The sequence below is a fragment of the Callithrix jacchus genome, chromosome 14, assembly GCF_049354715.1.
Source record: "Callithrix jacchus isolate 240 chromosome 14, calJac240_pri, whole genome shotgun sequence".
NCBI lineage: Eukaryota > Metazoa > Chordata > Mammalia > Primates > Cebidae > Callithrix > Callithrix jacchus.
In genome coordinates this window covers 68,610,435-68,631,073 of record NC_133515.1, presented here as the reverse complement: position 1 = coordinate 68,631,073, position 20,639 = coordinate 68,610,435, and the positions used below count along the sequence as shown (strand labels likewise).

At 46.6% G+C, this 20,639-nt stretch overlaps 1 protein-coding gene across 5 annotated transcripts in view; it reads left to right on the top strand.

Annotated features, from left to right (window-relative positions):
* The window catches only part of PRKCE (protein kinase C epsilon), a 543,399-nt gene that overhangs the window by 495,594 nt on the left and 27,166 nt on the right, over positions 1-20,639 (top strand). For all 5 annotated transcript variants that reach the window (XM_035272648.3, XM_078349415.1, XM_035272650.3 and 2 more), the window contains 3 exons: positions 5,765-5,903; positions 12,095-12,283; positions 20,049-20,195. In XM_035272648.3, the coding sequence (XP_035128539.1) occupies positions 5,765-5,903; positions 12,095-12,283; positions 20,049-20,195 (475 nt within the window). The remainder of the gene's footprint in view (positions 1-5,764; positions 5,904-12,094; positions 12,284-20,048; positions 20,196-20,639) is intronic.

Genomic DNA, 20,639 nt, shown 5'->3' with positions numbered 1-20,639 from the left:
TATGGTTGAACGTGGCTACTACTACTTTAGGCATTATGGCCTCATTCATGCAATATATAGAATATATGCAGGTATAAATATATATATATATATATATATATAACTTACATGGAAGTATATATATACTTCTATATAATATATGTATGTGTTATATAGAAAATATAGCAGGAGGAAAAGAAAAGAAAAGAAGAGTAAGGCTCTTCCTTTTAAGGAGACTTCCACACATCTGACTGGTTAGCACCTAGTCACATAACTACACGCAGCTCCAAGGGTAGCTTTTAATTCTAGTTCATGGCTATGTAGCTATGTGCACGGCTTAAAAAACAGAAAGTAAACGTTCTCTTACAAAGGTAGAAAGTGAGAATAGATATTGGGACAACAAGCAATCTGCCATAAAATGTCATAAGAAATTTACAAGATCTATGTGAGAGAATTTTAAAGTGCTCTTAAGGGACACAGATGACTTGGAAATGGAAAGACAAAGTATTATTGGATGCGAAGGGAAGACTCAACATCATAAAAATATCAACTCTCCCTAAGTTAATTTATAACTTTAAACATATCACAGTAAAAACATCACCAGGATTGTTTTTCAACTAGACTGATGATTCTAAAGTTCATATGGAAAAATAAACAGGAGGCCAGGCGCGGTGGCTCACGCCTATAATCCCAGCACTTTGGGAGGCCGAGGCGGTTGGATCACGAGGTCAAGAGATCGAGACCATCCTGGTTAACATGGTGAAAGCCTGTGTCTACTGAAAACACGAAAATTAGCTGGACATGGTGGCGCATGCCAGTAGTCCCAGCTACTCGGGAGGCTGAGGCAGGAGAATTGCTTGAACCCAGGAGGCGGAGGTTGCAGTGAGCTGAGATCGAGCCATTGCACTCCAGCCTGAGTAACAAGAGCAAAACTCTGTCTCAAAAAAAAAAATTAATTAATTAAAAAATAAACAGGAATAGCCAGAAATTTTTGAAAAATAAGAATATGAAGACTGGTTCTACCGAGTGTTAAAAGATATTATAAACCTGCAATCATTAAGAGAGTGTGGTATAGAGTGATGTTATAGAATAAAAGGTACAGGAAAAATCCAACCACACATGAGGATTTAGTACTAGTACTTAATAAAGGTGGTATTTCAATCAGTGAGGAAAAGATGACCTTTTCGACATATGGCATTGGGACAACTTACGGAGTTTCTGAAAACAAGCAAAGTTGGATGTATAGCTCACATCTTTTAATAGAACAAGTCCCAAATATACTAAAGACTTACGTTTATCAAATGAAAACATAAAAGTGCTAGGAGAAACCTTGGGAGAATACTTTTATAACTTTGAAATGGGTATAGCCTTTCAAATTAAGACATAAAATCTAAAGCCCATAAAATAAAACATCAATTTAATTGCATAAAAACAAATAATACTAGCATGACAAAACCACCATAAGGAATGCCAAAAGTCAAACAAAAAACTAGGATAAGTATTTTCAATTATTATCTTACTATATGCCTTTTCACGCATGAAGTTTGTTTCCTAAAATAGAAAGGGCTCCTTAAAAAATCAATAAAAAACAAACACCACAAAAGAAAAATGGGCAACAATTCATGGGAAAAAAATACAGATTTCTTTTGAATATGTGAAAATGTGCTCAAACTGACAGAGCAACTTAATAATATAATGAGATACTGTTTTCACCTATCAAACTACCAAAACTTGATAGTATACCATGTTGGCAAGGACGTGGGAAGCAGGCACTGTCATATATAGCTGATGGAGGTATAGATTGTTCTGCCTCCAAGAAGGGCAATTTGGCAACATCCATCAAAATTCACATTCTTGTAGTACCTGATTCAGAAATTTCTTTTCTAGGCAATGTGTACAGTTACCTTCACACATGTGCAAAAAATGGGCTATGCAGATGGTTATTTACAACAGCCCTGTTTGTAATAGCATATACTAGAAGCATCCTAAATGTCCCCCAGTAAATACAGTGCAGTGTTATATAGCCATAATAAAGAAGTAGCAGGTTAAGTGCCAAGACAGAAAGATCTTCAATATATATTAAGTGAGAAAGATAAAGTCCCAAAGGATGTGTACAGCAATCTCCCATTTAGTTAAATGAGGAGAAATGAATATAGATTCATATTTTCTTATTTATATATGAAGTATGACCAAGAGAATACACAGGGCATAAGTAAATAAAAAGAAATAGCCTATAGAGAGAAAGGGGTGTCTAGGGAATGGATGCTGGAGGGATAATTTTTACTGTATGCCCTTTCATTCTTTTTGGTTTTTTGAACATATGAATGTATTACCTATTGAAAAAAATTGAATGAAACTGTAACTAAATGAGGATAGGCCAGTCCCATTGGCTCATGTATTAGGAAAGAAATTTTGCTGGATTTCCCCCCCTCTATTAAAATAATGACCCACCTCCTTAAAAAATATCCCTGTTCTCAAAAGTGTCCTGGCCTTGTATTGAGGACTGAGTAGACAGGGACTAATATCTGGGCAGTTGTCCCCTTTGCAGAGCTGTCAGTCTCCAGCAGTTTGATTGAGTACTTGCTACATGCCTGGCCATGTCCTGAACACTCAACACCATGGGAACTCTCAGGAGAAAAGACAGCCTGCCCCATCCTGCCCTGCCAGCTGGACCCCAGAGTAGGCAAGGCTGGGAAACATTGTTCCCAACCCTCCTACCCAGGAAGGTCCTTAGCGAAGGGGCAGCACTAAAAACCTACAGGCGGGAAACTCCAGGGGCAGGAATACGGAGTGGAAATTCAGAGGTCCTGGAGTAGCAGTGCTGGTAAGAGAACCATGAGGGATCTCTTAGAAAAGGACTAGCTCTTTCTCTTCTTACCACCCTCCACCTCCACTGCGCCTTGCCCCTACCCCCACCCCTGAGTAGCATGGCCCTGGGCTTCCCTGAGCTATCCCATCCCCTGAAACCCCACGCATGAACTGCTTGTCACTGAGAGCCCAGTGCCAGGCAAGTTTGGTCCCAGAGGTGGGAGCTCTTCTCTTTATCATGGAACTGAAGATGCCCAGAGAAATATAAAGTCCTGGCAATGGCCCTTCTGGCTCCCAGAAGTCTTTGGACCCACTCTAACTTTTTCTGTCATAAGGAAAGGAACATAAGTCCCTAAGTCTTCCTGGATTTGGTTTTATATGGACAGTTGAGTTTTCAAGAAATACAGTGGGGGGATTGGAGGAAGTGATCAGGGACGGGCTTCAGGCCTCAGTGGCAAGACAGCAGGAAGAAGCATTTTGGCCAGGCCTCTTTCAGCCATAGCCAAGGGCAGTTGCTGAGTGCTGCCTGCAGACCTTGCTTGGCTGTGGCCACCCTGGTCCACCTTTCCTCAGGGAAGAAGAGAGGGTAGAAAGCGAAGGGAGGGTGAGCATCTGGGGCCAGTACAGGCAAAGAAGAGCAAGAGCTGGGGAGCAGTGAGACCTTCCTCCTTCATCCTTCCTTGCCCAACTGAGGCAACCCTGGGCAGAAGGAAAGGTGGAGCCTTACAGCCTGAGTCAGAAAAGGGACAAGGTTCAGGCTGGCTTGGAATCTCCTGAATCCATTCCATTCATACAAAATGAAAGAAGTCCTTCCTCTGACATAGCAAAGGCTTTAAAAGAGAGTGCTTAGGGGGTGGCATTTGGAGTATTTTCTAAAGTTGGGCATGGTGGCTGGCACTGAAGGAAGTCAACCAACATGAAGGCAGGAGGGCAGAGGAGCACAGCACACAGAGCCAAGGACACTGGCTTGCAGATCCAACAAGCCCTCTCCACCTTCTTCCGGCTTCCACTGAATTATTTCTGTAAGGGTAGTCGCCATGTGTGCTGTTCCTAATTCACAGTGCTGTTCCATGGAACTGTTTAATGGAACTCACAGTGCTGAGCATGGATCGTGAACTGGGAGGTGCTTAAAGAAGCATAAAGAAGCCTCACTGTTGTTCCTTTTCCAATTAGTACCACCCTCGGGCTGACCGTGTGTGCCATGGGGGTTGGCAGCGCTGGACACTAGAGCATGGAGGGATAGAGGGGGCATGTGACTCGGTGGGTCCCCAGCTGTCAGCTTCTCAAGACTCAGACATTTGCAAGTGGGCAGACAGTTCACCCAGTTCCCTTGAACTTGGTTTCTTCATGAAGAAAGTGAATGTGACAATGTTAGAGGCCTTCTGTTTTCACACACAGCTTATTAGTCCTTCAAATAAATCTACAAACGGGAGCGTGTCATTCTGATTCACCAGATGAGGTCACAGACCAGCAAGGGGACTTTACCAGGACAAGGCTACAGTCAGTGCTGCAAACTCAGGCCCTGGGTCTCGGCCCAGTGTTTGTCTCACTGCTTTCTCACCCACAGCCAGATCTGGGCCTTGACCACACACAGTGGCCAGGATGGAGGTGGGGGAACCCTGGTCCTAGGGGCTCGGTTTGGTTGGGCTCTCTGTTCTTTCTACAGTTCATGAGCATTTGCTTAGAGCAGCACATTTTATATGCTCTTTTTTCTCAAGAAGTCCCAGCTGCAAGCGGAAACGGGGTCATGGGTACAATGCAGCCAGGTCTTAAAGTGCTTCCTGCCCCACCTCTGCACTCAGGCCTGGATCCCTGGCGATGGCCGGAGTTCACGTCTTGACGCCAGCAGACCCCTCCTGCTTTCTGTGTGCAGAGGAATGGGCCTTCTTTGCAAGACCCTTCACCCTCCATCCCAGAGTGGCTGTTGTGGGGAGTCCAGTATGGAGACCACCATCCAGTCTGGGTTTTTCTACAGGGTCAGGTCTGGGGTTTCCAGGCGTAGTGGCAGGGAATTTTTACCCAGAACCCCAAAGTGTAAAACAGGCCCCAAGAGAACTGCACTGGTTGCGGCTGGCATTCCCTGTGGCTCTTGCTGGCTACCAGAACTACATGGGCTCTGTGGGTCCAGGCGATTACAAGCAACATGCATGCCTTCCTGCCTCCAGATCTTTCCCCCACCCAGTGGGCTTGCCCCTAGGTAAGGGATCTCACAAATGCTTGTGCTCATGCAGGCAGGATACTCATTGTTCTTAGCATGCATTCCAAATTATTTTTCCTAGCATTCCAGGCTCTTTGCAAACATTCCTGTCTTGCTTCACCATTCACTGGGGCCCAATTCTCTGGCCTCCCCATTAGCTTTTGCATCAGCTATATTGGCCATCTCCTCTCTCCCATCTTCTTTCCTGATAGTCTGTCTAACCCTCACCTTCTAGTCAAGTTTCTTTGGAGGGGCACTGTTTCCTGGAAGCCCTTACTGCCTGCACTAGCTGTTCGTGGTCTCCCGTTCTGACACACAGTAGCTCGCATAGGTGGTGCTCCATGAAGTAGTGCCTGACTCTTAAGTGGTTTTATCTGTTTCCTTGATGTCCATATGTGTCATGCTGGGAACCCCAGCTGATCCCCATGGTTAGTTCACAAGGGACGGGGTAGATGCTGCTCTTTCTCATTGCAGAGTCTGATTAATATGAATTTGGTTGCATAGCAGGGTTTCCATATGTACCTACTGACTTTAATCTATTAAACCACAGCAGTCTTGATATATTCCTGGGGTTACGGAAGATCCTCCCTCTTGCTGAAGAAAGTGGAGGTACCGTTAGGGGCTGACCAACATGAGAGAGAGTCCATGGACTGAGATGGGTTTCAAGAAAGGCAGGCTGCTTTCAGGAGACTTCCCCAAGATACACATATACCTCCAACTCAACAAGACGGTATTGGGATGAGTGATATATTCACAATATGGTCCTGGCCTATCTTGCAGGGATTTGAAACTGGACAACATCCTTCTGGATGCAGAAGGTCACTGCAAGCTGGCTGACTTCGGGATGTGCAAGGAAGGGATTCTGAATGGTGTGACAACCACCACGTTCTGTGGGACTCCTGACTACATAGCTCCCGAGGTAAGACCAGTGTGCAAAGGGCCACCTCCTCCCGGTGCCAGGACCGAGGCAGGGGCCCAAACCCATGCACTGGGGGCATCTAGTGTTGCTGGGAGAAGGCTCTGGAAAACCAGGGTGGATTCTAGGGAGGAGGGAGAAAAGGGAAGGTGAAAAGTTTGCTAATGTCTTTGTCAAGAAGTTCTAGTGTTGGGGAGATGATGAGTAAAATGAAAGTAACAGGCTATTTCCCAAACCTGGGTAAGTTCTCACAGGATGTCTCTTTCCCATCCTAGTTAAGAACCACCAATAAATCTAGGATCAAGGGAAACTTGTTGACTTTTATTATTGTTTTCAGGTCTTTGAAATCAGAATAGGGTGGGCACAGTGGCTCACGCCTGTAATTCCAGCACTTTGGGAGACCAAGGTAGGCAGATTGCTTGAGCCCAGGAGTTCAAGACCAGCCTGGGCAACATGGTGAAACCCTATCTATACAAAAAAATACAAAAATTAGCCAGGCATAGTGGTGCAAACCTGCAGTCCTAGCTACTCGGGAGGCTGAGGCAGAAGGATCTATTGAGCCCAGGAGGTTGAGGCTACAGTGAGCCATAATTGCACCACTGCACTCCAGCCTGGGTGACAAAGCAAGATCCTGTCTCGATTTAAAAAAAAGGTAAAAAATAAAATCAGAATCAAGGAGCATCACTGATCATAGGAGCTCTTCACTTTATCAGCTACAGTTTGTTTACAGTAAAACCAGGAACTGCTTATCATTTCCAGCATCGTGGCCGTTCTATGCTGTGGGCACACAGGATGGAGGAGGAAGAGAAGAGTGACTGCCTCATTATTCACAGACATCAGAGACGGTCACTGTGGCCCACTCCAGTAGGTTGTCTTTCATGAAAGTTGTCTGAGATGTTTTGCTCGGCCCAAAGTGTTTGTTTACCTTGAGTTTCTCCAGGTCAATCTTGCCCAAACTGAGAGATACCCAGTGTGATATGATTCAGGTTTAAGACATGGCCTGCCATAGACAACCAAAATGATCCTCGTGTTTCTGAGATATGTAAGATGGGAAGGAAATACCAATCCCCACTAAACATCGCCCATGGTGGACAGGTGTTAGCACATTCCAAGCTCATTTCCTTTTTGTGGGCATTATTTGAGCACCTTCTAGGCACAAAGCAATGAGGGGGATAAAGAATTGACTGAAACACTTGTCCCTCTTCTAAAGAAGCTTTTGGTCTAAAGGGAGTGACAGATAAGTAAACAACTAATGAAGCAGAACAAATAGGCACATAAAACAAGATGGCATCCTCAGGGATCAGGAAAGGCTTCTTGGAGCACCTGGTGGATGAATTGAGTTGTAAAGAATGAGGATTTCCTTTGACGGAATGGGTGGAGAGGGTATTCCTGAAAACAACAGGATTGGAACAGGGGCAGGGCAGGAAAGGAGAAGGTTCAGCATCCCTGGGCCCTTGATCCTCTGAGGGCAGGGTCTGTGTTTCTTTTTTTTTTTCCTCTTTTTTTTTTTTGCGACCAAGTCTCACTCTGTCACCAGGCGCCAGGCTGGAGTATAGTGGCGCAACCTCAGCTCATGCAACCTCTGCCACCCAGGTTCAAGCAATTCTCCTGCCTCAGCCTCCCAAGTAGCTGGGACTACAGGTGCGCACCACCACACCCAGCTAATTTTTTTGTACTTTTAGTAGAGACGGGGTTTCACCATGTTGGCCGGGATGGTCTCGATCTCTTGACCTCGTGATCTGCCCACCTCGGCCTCCCAAAGTGCTGGGATTACAGGTGTGAACCACTGTGCCCAGCCAAGGTCTGTGTTTCTAATCTGGGCACTGCCAGGATCCAGCACACAAATCAGGCTCTTACTAAGGTTTGTTGAAAAATGAGAACTCGTGACATTCCAACACGAGCAAAGGCCAAGGGTCAAAAACATCTTGGTCTTTTCCAGGAAAGTTAAAAAGTGTAGCTAGATCATAGGGTTTCCTGGTGCTCATAGTAATGAATGAGATTAGGATAAAGACCCAAGGAATGTGGCTTTGATCCTGCAGGATCTGTGGACCCACTCAGGGTTCCAGTGGAGGAGGGTCCTAATCAGATCCATCTCAGGAAGAAGGCAGACCGTAGCAGTGCAGCTCAGAAGACAGGGAGTGAGGGACTGACAATCAGGAGCCTTCACAGGCCAGACAAGACAGGGGAGGCCCAAGGAACATCTCAAAGCGAAGGCGATGAGTAATAGGTAATTTCCCTTTAGAATCTTTAACTTCTAAGAGATCTAAAGAGTAGGGATTTTGGCCTCTGCAAGTGTATTCCCTTAGCAAGAAGACTAGGAATTCAACCTTCAGGGAGCAATAAATGAAAGTGAGAGCTTTCAGCAGGGAACTGCTTTTCTCGTCTTCATTGTCAGAATCCTCCGTTCCAGTTGCTCTGTAAGCCGATGCAGAGTCAGACAGCTGACAGCCCGTGGTATAGTTAAGGCCCCAACCCAAGACAGAACATTCACTTTATGATGAACAAAACAGCCACTCAACTTTCATGAAAGGCAATCCATTAGCAAGGTTCACAATGAACAACTCTGATCTCTGTTCACAATGAAGCACAGACAGTCTTCCTTCCTGCTCCAGCCTTTGTACCCACCATGCAAAAACATCTCTGCATTGGCAGTGATAATCCCTGGTCATCCTGTAGGCAAATTACAGCTGATAAAGGTACTGATGCCTTCGTCAAGGGCTACTGGGAAGATTAAATGAGATTATGCCTCTAAAGCATTAGCCCGGCGCCCGGCCCACAGGGAGCAGCAGCTAAATGCTGGCCTCATTGTTGTCATTGTTATCGAGTTGTGTAATGGGATAGGAAACACAATCCTGAGAACTGAGTCTCAAGTCCAGACTTGACCACAAATGCACACATGTGACTTCGATGAAGTCACAAAATGTTTTTGAGTCTCAGGTTTCTCATCTTTCAAATGGGAGCCATAACTCCTGCCCTACCTATCTCATCAAGCTGCTTTGAGAATCTAATGAGATTAGAGCATGGAAATGCTTGAGAAAGCAGACACCTCTATTCAAATGGGAGAGGTTTTAAGGCACTGAGCTAACCTCAAAACCAGAGACACCTTTGGAGGCCTGAGTTCTGCCCCCAGGGCTTCACTTCCTACCATATGGTATACCCCACGGCACCCCCTCTGCTTTCTCCACTCCCAGCCCCTGCTCCTCAGGAAGTGGCTGCCAGCCCTTGATGCCTGGCATCATCAAGTCCAATGCCTGTTCCTTTCTCCCCCAGCTCTGACGCACTTGACAGGTTGGCTGCCACTCCAGGTGCCTTCCCGTGGCATGGAAGCCTTGCCCTTTTGCCCAGATCCACTGCTGACAGGCAATTAGGAAGCAGATAATTAGGGCCAACCCTAAAAGGAATTTTACAAAAGTTGCCACCCAAAACCAGAATGCTTTGGAAGGGGCCTGGAGCAGGGTGGCAGGACAGCTCTGTGGTTTCCACTGCACCACCCAGTCTCAACACACACAAGTGACCTTCTCCCCACCCCTTGAAGGCACAGAACCCAGCTGCTCTCCTCTGAGAAGCTGGAGAGCAGCCACCATAGCACCCAGTGTGCCCTGAGCCCAGGAGAGAAGGGAGCATGCCCAGTAGATACACACAGTTGCCATGCATGCCAGCCAGTCACAGAATGTTGACTGTCTCCTGGATGATAGAACAGGCTGGCCATGGCAGTGGGCTCAGTAGGACGCTAGAGCTCCTACCCTCTGGTAACTTACAGATGCACTGGGGAGATAGTTGACCATGAAAAAATAACTAACAACACAGTGGTACATGGAAAGTGAGAAAGTGCCTGCAAATGTAGGAACAGGCAGGGGTCTTAAGTCGGGTGCCGTGTCTTTCAAGGTTGAGAGAGGAGCTGGCCCTCCCTTGGCTTTGGAGCACAGCAGAATCACTGCTCCTCAGCACGGTGGAGCCCATAGCTCTGATTTACAGCTCGAGTAACACTAACCACTGGGATGAGACCAAAGGTATTAGCTAAACAGATTATCAGCCCCAAGTAACGTAAATTGGCTGCATTTTCTCACATTCCTTTTCATTTCAAATTCAGACGATTCCTATACTGTGAATGTTTTAACTGTTTCTAAATGCTTCTTCTATCCAAGTCTTTCTAGTTAATCAGAAGTAATTTGTAACCTCTAGAAGGGTATTTTCAGTAGACCACAGAAAGTCCAGATATTTGAATTCAGCCTTCTCTTCCCTGACCGCCATGAAATCTAAGAACTAAATTGCCACTTGTCTCCAGCCTGAGAGGTTCTCTGCCCAAGGTGTCCTGTGAGCTGGAATGACTAGGCATGAACTTTGCCTTTTCTTTTCAGGGTCCTCAAAGTGTTGCTCCTTGCAGGACATGCACTCCAACCATGTTTCTCCTTCACTTTTTAAAATTCTTTATGGAATTATGGACCCGGATAAGTCATCTCATCCACCCTCCTGTTTCTGGGCAGAGCCATGGCTAATCCCACTCTAGTAAGAAGAGAAAATCATTGTGGAATGGGAGTGTCACTTCATGATGTCTTCCTTAGTAGAGGGGACAGCTCAGCGGCTAATCCCACTCTCGTAAGAAGAGAAAATCATTGTGGAATGGGAGTGTCACGTCATGATGTCTTCCTTAGTAGAGGGGACAGCTCAGCACTTAGTTTTTCCTCTGAGTCAAACACATCATTGACCTGCTACATAAGTTGTTCATGTATATGTTATATTTTAAAGGCATGCTACAAAATATAAAGCTCTATATAGCCGAAAGATGATACTAAATTCTAGTCTTTTCTATTTGATCTGGTCTTCATATGTATATATATATATACACATACACATATATAATCTATTCATACATCATTGACTTCCTACATATTTGTGTGTGTGTGTGTGTGTGTGTGTGTATGTGTATGTGTGTGTGTGTGTATCATGTATTTATGATACATATGTCTATGGAGAGAAGACCAAATAGAATAGCCAATCAGAAAAGATCTTTCTTTTTTTTTTGAGATAGGGTCTCACTCTGTTACCCAGGCTGAAGTGCAGTGGCATGATTATGACTCACTACAGCCTCAACCTCCTGGGCGCAAGTGATCCTCCCACCTCAGCCTTCCGAGTAGCTGAGACTACAGACATGTACCACCATGCCCAGCTAATTTTTTATTTTTTATAGAGACAGGGTCTGACTATTTTGCCCAGGCTAGTCTCGAACTCCTGGATTCAAGTGATCCTCCCTCCTTAGCCTCCCAAAGTGGTAGGATTACAGGCATAAGCCACTGCAGATATCTTGTATTCAGTAGCATCATGTCATACATGCATTTAATCTAAGTGAAGTTGACTCTACACATTTGACTAGAGGAAAAAAAGAGACAGAGAGCATAGGTAAGACAAGTGACCATTGTCAAAGACAAAATGCACCAGACAATCAAGGACATGGTTTGATTCTGGCTATTGCAATAGGGGGTTCATTAGTGAAGGTGGCCCCAAAGGGAAGGAAGGGGGCCTAGGGTTTCAAAGAGGCATGCAAAGTGAGGGATTCATCAGTAGATCTTATGGGAACCATGATGAACTGTAGAAATGGATTCTTTCTTAGAATATGCAAGAGTATAGTCGTCCTTTACAAGGTAGACCATTACAAGGTGGGGGAGACTTATTCACTGCAGTTTCCTCTCCAGGAGCACAGGGCTCAAGTAAATTCAGCATTGCACCATTTAAAGCAGACCTCTGCTCACCTTTCCACTCAGGCAGTGAGCCGTGCCCTGGATAGTGTGTGAGATGAGATGCCTGACCTCATTGCACTGTCAGTTCCTTACAGCTCACTTGTTCTTAGTATGCATGGTGCTCCCTGACCCTGATTTTAGTGTCAAAATACATAGTTTTTTAAATGTGACCCTCATGCCAGTTAGGAACGTTATCTGGTGCTCAAAGAAATAGTGATTTATTCCTGCTGGAAGACAGACTGTCGCTGTTGACTTTGGAGAGATGATAGCGGGCCCCCAACATGGTGCCTCCAAACTCAACTGTCACTGAATGTGCTGATTTAGAACTTCACATGTACTAGGACTCAACTGTAGGGAGGAGCAAGTTGAAATTGAAGTCCTTCTGACAGGCATTCGTAGCACGGTGTGACTGGGGTAGGAGCCTTTGAGGGTCCCTGACATTGCCGGTTTCCTGAACAGATCCTACAGGAGTTGGAGTACGGCCCCTCCGTGGACTGGTGGGCCCTGGGGGTGCTGATGTACGAGATGATGGCTGGACAGCCTCCCTTTGAGGCCGACAACGAGGATGACCTATTTGAGTCCATCCTCCATGACGACGTGCTGTACCCAGTCTGGCTCAGCAAGGAGGCCGTCAGCATCTTGAAAGCTGTGAGTCACTGCCCCTCACCCATGGCTGTGCTCTCCTGGGCTCCTCCCCCTACACACACACATACACACACACACACACACACACACACTCTCTCTCTCTCTCTCTCTCTCTCTCTCTCTCTCTCTCTCTCTCTCTCTCTGTCTCTCTCTCTCTCTCTCTCTCTCTCTCTCTGTCTCTCTCTCTCTCTTCTCCCTTTCTCTGTCCAGCTTCCTCCCTCCTACCTCTGCTCATGACCATGGAATGGTAAGGATTAAGGGCAGTTGCTGCTGGGGGTTCAGGCACAGTGCAGAGGGCCGCTGCCGAAAGAATGGGGCCGAGATGACTCGCTGTTCTTGTGGGAAAAGGAGCACATGTCTGTGCTTCCTGAGATGAGACACCGTGTACATCTGTGTCCTCCAGCATTTCAGAGGGAACAGAAGCAACTCAACTGTGCTAACATCACCTCTGCTGTTTCCATACCTTCCTTACCTGTGGCCTGTCTTCATCAGGGACCTGTGATGGGGAACAGAAAGGAGGGGAGGGAGGAAGGGAGGGCGCTGCTCACCTGTGTCCGTGACAGCATCACTGTGGCTCAGTAGCCAAGAGAAAAGATCTGGTCCACTGGAAATCCATGCAGTCCTGCTGGATTTAGAGACATTATGTAGAGACTGACCCAGCCCTATGAATAATCTCTCACATGGGAAAACTCCTTAGCTTTTTCAGCACAGCCATCTCTACAATGTAACAACATGTGTACTATGTCAAGTAAGTGATATTACTTGTCCCCTGAAATCCGTGAAAGCTGAGGTGCAGGGAAGTTAAGGAAACAGTCTGCCCAAGGTCACCCCTCTGAGCTAAGGCAGAATGAGGGTAATAGCCCAGGAACCATGACTTCCAGACTTGGCCACTTCCCCCAATCCAAATGCCCCAAAAATCAGTCGTTTGCACGTCATAGTCATGAAATTTGCCATCTTCAAGTGCCCTCTGTACTATGACTTGTTTTTCTTGTTCTTTTAATCAACTCCAAGCATTTACCTGACTATATGTATTTTACAAAGAAAAGGTTTGTTTTTGAGATGGAGTCTCGCTGTGATGCCCAGGCTGGAATGCAATGGGGGTATCTCAGCTCACTGCAAACTCTGCCTCCCAGGTTCAAGTGATTCTCCTGCCTCAGCCTCCTGGGTAGCTGGGATTATAGGCAGCTGCCATCATGCCTGGCTAATTTTTGTATTTTTAGAAGAGACAGAGTTTTACCATGTTGACCAGACTGGTCTCGAACTCCTGACCTCATGTGATCCGTGCACCTCGGCCCCCCGAGTGCTGGGATTATAGGTTGTAAGCCATCACACCCAGCCTAATGAAAATTATTATATAAAATTTTTTGAAAGACCTGAAACCATTTTGCACATATCTGAGGGTGCCTGTACCATGTTTTAGAAAATTTCACATCAGAACATGTTACTTTTCTGTAGCTTTTTTTCCTCCTTCCTTTCCTCTTTCCCTCACCTTCATTCCTTCTCTCCCCTCTGCCCCTACTCTCCTCCCTGTCTCTCATTCACTCATTCAGTGAACTACTATCAGGCACTTCCACCAGCATCAGGCGTGGTGCCAGATGCTGAATAAGTATTGGTGAGCTGTGGTCTCTGCCTTGTGAAGTTTCCAATCCAGTGGGATTATTTATTATTTCTTATTTTTAATAAATTAAACATGTATCAATATCTAACCACAAATAGGATAAGAGAAGTGAAGGCGGTAAATAGAGTATGTTCATTTATGTATTCATTTATTAAACAAATATGCATTGAGCATCTATTAATAACTATGTATTCATTTGTTCCATAAATATTTAGTGGCAGGCACTATGTCAGGTGCTGGTGACACAAAGAACACAGTCTCTGCTTACAGACTAGTGAATACATGAACAGACAAATGACTGTATATGACACTAAATGGTAACAAGTGCAAAAAGACACATGCAGCAGCTCAGGAAACCGGGAGTAACGGGCTGCATGGGGTGCTTTTGGGTCTGGAAAGACCTATCCCATGAGGGACACTAAGGGGAGGTTTCAGTCAGGTGGCTCCTCAGGGAAAGTCTCTCTCTTCAGAGAGAACAGTGAGTGTGCAGGCCTTGGGGCTGGAAAACGTCTGCCAAAGTGGAGAGACCAAAAGGAGCTTAGGGAGAGTGGGTGAGAGGAGGACAAAGGGATGGCGGTGTCTGTGCATGCAGGACTTATGCCACCGTGGGAGCTTCCACTGGATTCCCAGTGCAGAGCAAACCCTCGGAGACACCAGGCAGGGGAGTGACCTGGCTTGTCCACCCAGAAGGTAGTGCTGGCTGCTGGGGAGGCCTGGTTTGGAGGGTGCCTCTCCCGCCAGCCTCCAAAGTCCTCCACCCTTGCCCCAAGCCAGTGAGGCCTCGGGGATACTAGTCTTCTTTAGGGAGACTAGTTTATCCAACTTACCAAATTCAATGCATGTCCCGAGCTGGGTCACTCACTCCGAGTGTAGTTCTTGCTACTGGTGGAAATGACTTCTGTTACTTTTCTGCCTTGCACTTCATCCCCGCCCCCATTTCTCCTCGGCCCCCTGTGGCTCTGTGAAGCTCTCAGGATCCCTGCCTGGGAGTCTCCCAGCCACATTCACTGGCTCAGCTGAGCCCCTCTGTGCTAAAGCCTCCTTGTCCTTGCCCTCTGGGACTGGCTCTCCTCTGGCATCAGGCGGCTGCTTCTCCTCCTTTGCTGCCCCCGTCCTGCTGCCCTCTGAGTGCTGACATTTTCATAGCTTGACTCATTAGCATTTTCCCAGTGAGGCTTTTACAAAAAACTAAAACTTATCCCCTTCCCCTTCCCTATCAGCCTTTATCCTGCTCAGTTGATCCCCAATAGCAGTTTCCACTTTCTAACCTACTATATATATTAGGTATTATGTTTATTGTCTATTTCCTTCCACAAGATTGTGAGCTTCACGAGGGCAGGAACATTTCCAGCTTATTCCTCAGACGCATCCCAAGGGCTGAGAACAGTGCCAAGCACATTGTAGGAGCTATGTAACTGGTGAAAAACAGAAGCAGCTCTTTGCTCTCTGTTCTTCTCATTTTGTCACAGATTGCAAAGTTAAATGCCTGCATACACCAAGCAGGAGCCGTGGAAGGTGAATGGGACTGGGTGAGGCAGGGTAAACTGAGGCCCCTGCTGATTCCCCTGGCAGCAATGAGGACTTCACCTCCCCAGATCTGGCTTTCCAAGAGAAGCACAAAATCCAGATTTTTATGTAAAATCTCAAAACGTTAAATTATTATAACTAATTCAATTAAAAAGAATGTGGTCCGCCCACCTTGGCCTCCCAAAGTGCTGGGTTTACAGGTGTGAGCCACCAAGGTCGGGAGTTCAAGACCAGCCTGACCAACATAGAGAAACCCCATCTCTACTAAAAATACAAAATTAGCCAGGCATGATGGTGGGTGCCTGTAATCCCAGCTACTCGGGAGGCTGAGGCAGGAGAATTGCTTGAACCTGGGAGCTAGAGGTTGCAGTGAGCTGAGATACCACCATTGCACTCCAGCCTGGGTACCAGGAGCGAAACTCCATCTCAAAAAAAAATGGAACGTGGGAGCCAAGGAAAACTTTGGCATGGGTCCCACTTGGGTGACGTTCTTTGACGGACCCCGGCTCTTCCCAGCTCCTTTCTGGTGTCACTCACTAGCCACTGTTCAACTCCTTCATGAATAGATTCTGATCACTGCCTCTCTTGTTTCTCAGGCCTGGGCCCCAGCCCCCCTGGGAACCCTGTGCTCTCCCTGCACGGCACTCTCCCACTTCTCACCCTGCACTCAGGAAGGGGTATCCCCAAGCAGACCTGTCTTCCAGGGCCTGTGTTTCCCGTTCCCTACTCACTACCACCCTTCGGCTGGCCAGGGGTCCCTCACATTCAGTATACCCCAAACTGAGATCTGGATGATCCCCCTCAAATCTGCTCACTCCCAGCTTCCTTGGCTCAGCAAATGGTACCCTGTCTTCCTATCTAAAGAGTCCAGAAATGGGGTGCTATCCCTTGCTCCCCATCACAGCTAGTCAGTCAAGTCCATTCTCCCTGCTAACCTATTCCATTTGAGTTACCTTTCTCCATCCTCCTCCCCACTACCCCCATCAGAGCCACTACCGCCTCTCCCTTGGTGAACTGTAGGATCTCCTATGGGCCACCCCTCTTGCCTTCTTCTCGTCTCTGTACATCAATCAGAGTAATCTCTTAAGGATGCAGATCTAGCCATTTCATGCCTCATTCCCTACTTAAAAGTCATCCAGATCCGCACATTGTGACTAGATCAAGACCTCTATCTTCCACATGGCCTCCAAAGTACTACATCGGGTCCACCTCCCCATCAGCCATTCCCCCACATCTGGGCTCTGGCCACATTGGACTATGTCCAGAGGCTACAGAATCCACATGTCCTTAGTGAGGACACTCCCCTTTTTGCCTAATTACCTGTTATTCCTCCTTCAGGTCTCAGCCTAAGTGTGGCTTCTCAGGGAAGGCTTTGTCAAGTTCCTTGCCCAAGAGGCTTCTCCCTATCACACTGACAGAGCCTGCTATGCTTCTCTGGGGTCACTCATCACAGTCTCAGCTCATTGATTCTCTAGCAATTATGTGTTTTTTTCTCAGCCTCCCTGACTCTTCTACATGCCCTGTGAGGGCAGGGACCATGTCTCGTCACTCACCACAGCACTGGATACAGAACGGAGACTCATGTGTAGCCAAAGGAAGGAGAGAAGGGGTTGTAATAGATGAGTACAGGGCACCTGCCAGGCCAGGCATTCAGCAAGACTCTCAGTATCCATAAGCGGCTCCCAGCCAGAAAGCACGTTAGGAAGGGCGCGTCACCCACTGGGAAGGAACCTTGCTCAGAGGGACTTGATTGTCCAACTTTTCAAATTCTGCTTTGTTCAGTTTATATATTTAGGCTTTAAATATTTTATTTGCTTGCTTGTTTGATCACATGCTTTCAAAACGAAAACACAAGCATAAAATGGGCACACAGTGAAAGGTCTCTGTCTCATCCTTGCTCCCCTCTGCCCCTTTCCCACACACTCTCTACTTCTGTTTCGAGGCTCTTGTATATCCTTCCGGAATCTCTTTAGGTATATACAAGCAAATACAAATATGACGTCTCATTTCTTTATCTGTATTATACAATTGTAGGAATGCTGTACACATATCTTGTTTTCCTATCGATGGTGCATCTTGCATTTTCCACTCAATGAGATCTTGCAACAGGCATGTCTTCATCGGTTCTACCTCTCCTTACACTTTGGAGCTGCAACTCTGAATCACTGCAGAGGACTCTCTTGTGTAATCAACTTGGGGTGGACATGGGAGCTTTTGCCTCCTGATTCCCAGAGCCCCATCTCTTCAAAAGTCAGCTGAGTAGCTAAGGGAAAACCTCAGCTGCACCCGAGGCTACCAGAATACCATGCCCAGCAGAGCTGGCCACCGTCCCGGGCCCCAGCACACCTCCCTGCGAGTCCCCTGCCAATGTACCAGCTGAGCCCTTTTATATTTGAGGCCGTAGGGCAGTGGCCTTTAACTAGGGGCAATTTTGTCCTGTTCCCTTAGACATTCAGTAATGTCTGGAGATATTTTTGGTGCTACTGGCATGTAGTGGGTAGAGGCCGTGGAGGCTGCTAAGCTGCCTGTAGTACACAGGACAGCTCCCCCATCCACCCTGCAAAGAAGTATGCAGTCAAAACTGTTAATAGCACCAAGACTGAAAGCCCTTGACCTACAGAGATTTCGAAGTTAGAAGTCATGCCTAACCAGTTAACCGGTTCGTGAGGGTGAAACGTTCATGAGAAGAGCATCTTCCTGCTGAGAAGAGCCTCTGGCTCAGGGGCAGCTTCCTAAGATGCCTCTATGTTTATCTCTGACCCTGATACTTCCCCTCCCAGAAAAGGGAGGATGGGAGGAGCTGAGGAAGTGAGGAGGAGTCTACTACACCCTTGGCCTCAAAACACTTCATTTCCTCTCACTGTCACTTGACTGCAGGGCCAGACCAGGATTTCCATGACTCTGGCCAAGTGAGCTGTGTCCCTGAGGGCCATTGACTATGTGAAGGTGATGCAGAACTTTAGAGAAGGCCATTTATCTCATAGAAGTATGCAGTGTACAACCTGTGCGACAGTAAGTGGCTGTGCCGCAGTTTCCCTTCCTCAGCACTGTGCCCCGAGGCCCAGCCTTTAGCTCCTCACTCCATCGGCACAATTTGCTGAGTCTACAATGGGAACCAGGCAATGATCCAGGTCTGGGGCAGGTAAGACCAATTTCTAAATCATAGAGCTCACCAGGGGAAAGAGATATTTAGACAAATTATAATTTAAATAAACCAGAAGCACAGGGTCTAAGGTATCAACAGAGGAGGCAATCTGGGGAGGCTTCACAGAGGAGGCAGCATTTTGAGTATTTCCTAGAGAAGGCCTAGGGAATAGAGAGGGACAGTCAACCAGAGGGGAAAAAACGTCCAAAAGGCCAGCAAGGTAGACAGGGTTGAGAAGCCCCTGTGTGCCAAACCAAAGAGTGTGGACTTCATAGTGGGGGCCATCCAAGGTGTTTACACGGGGTCACCTTGCTGACTTGTGGATGAGAAAGATGAGGCACATTGGTACCATTCCTGACTCACACCTGCTCTCCACATCCTATCATTCTTTATCTGGGGCTGTCCCCTCCAGTCGCACTGAACTTGAGGCCAGGTGCCTTGGTTCCAAGGGCACCAGGCAAGAGATAGCTAAAAGCTCTCTCCCTTGCTGATGAAGCCTGAAATTCTACCAAAGATGTATTCCTTTGAATTACAGTTTATCCTCTAAAGTTCCTCTGTTTAGACAGATACTCAGCCTTCACATTATGAAATGTAACATTTTGTCTCTAACACACATGTACATATACACACAACACACACAGGCCGTTATTTCGGGTCACTATCAGAAATGTTTCCACCTACTGGCACTTTTTTCCCCAAGGTTTTATTGGTATACATGTGCTCGAGGAAATTGGTGTTTACCCTCAGGACTGACTGAAAAACAAGTTCACCTGTGTGGGGTGGGGGTCACAAGATACCACCCAGAAAATATAAAGCACATTAATGTGATTTTTTACCTACAAGCACTGACAAGCCGTAAATCTTTCTTTTTCTTGTTTTTATCTTTTGACCTTCATGGGCATTTTGTATAGAGACTGCAAATTCAAACATAAAAACAGTGGAGAGGGGCTAGGTCCAGGAAAAGGAAAGGAGCAGGAGGTATTCACATGTGTGATATTTTACCTGGTCCTTATTCCTTGCCTCAAAAAGGTCTGTTGACCTATCTGTGTAAATGAGTTTATCAGATTTCAGTCTCCCTGATGAGAAGACCTGAGAATCTGAGGGAGATCAGAGAGTTAGTAAGAGCCAGAGTTCCTAATCCCAGCTTGGTCCCTTCCTAGCTGGGTGACTTTGGCCAAATCAACTAACCTCTCTGTGCTTCTAGTGCCTCGTTTATAATCTAGAGATAACGATAGTACCTCGGAGGTCATTAGGATGAAATGAGTCGATATATGTACTATGTCTAGAATGGTGACTGGGACATAGTAAATTCTATGTAGGAGTTAAAGAAAACCCAACAGATGTGGCCCCTGAAAGTGAGAAGAGCAGACTTGGGAGGCAATGCTGAAGATGCTACCTTGGCTGACCTCTATCTGCCCCTCATAGCCTGTGCTGCTCAGGGCTTTGTCACTAATGCCCCCATGTCCTCATCTCTGCAGTTCATGACGAAGAATCCCCACAAGCGCCTGGGCTGTGTGGCAGCGCAGAATGGCGAGGATGCCATCAAGCAGCACCCATTCTTCAAAGAGATTGATTGGGTGCTCCTGGAGCAGAAGAAGATCAAGCCGCCCTTCAAACCGCGCATTGTAAGTTGGTCCCCATGCACTTTCAGCACCATGGGTCGGGCCCCGGTACTTGGGGGGCAGGCTGTGTGCGCCCAGGAAGAACAGTCAGGGGACGTGTATTACAGCAAAAATGACAAAGGCCAGAGGTGGCCGAGACTCTCCCTAAGACGTCGTCTTTAGGCCCCAAGTGTTTACTTTTGAAAATATGTAAGCAACTACAGCAGCATCCAAGGGGATGATTGACCTGGGCCACAGAACACCTTTTGTCTTAATAGAGATTCAATTTATTTATTTCAATGAAAATGACAAATGGTACTAGTGTTCCATGCATGGCAGAGACATAAGGTTTCTTTATGAAGAACTGAGTTTGTTTTCTAAATGTGTCAGTGTAAAGGGAAATATTAACTAAATAATAGCCATGGTCATTCTGTGGAACTAGCACAGAGCGTGAAGCTGAGATTCACT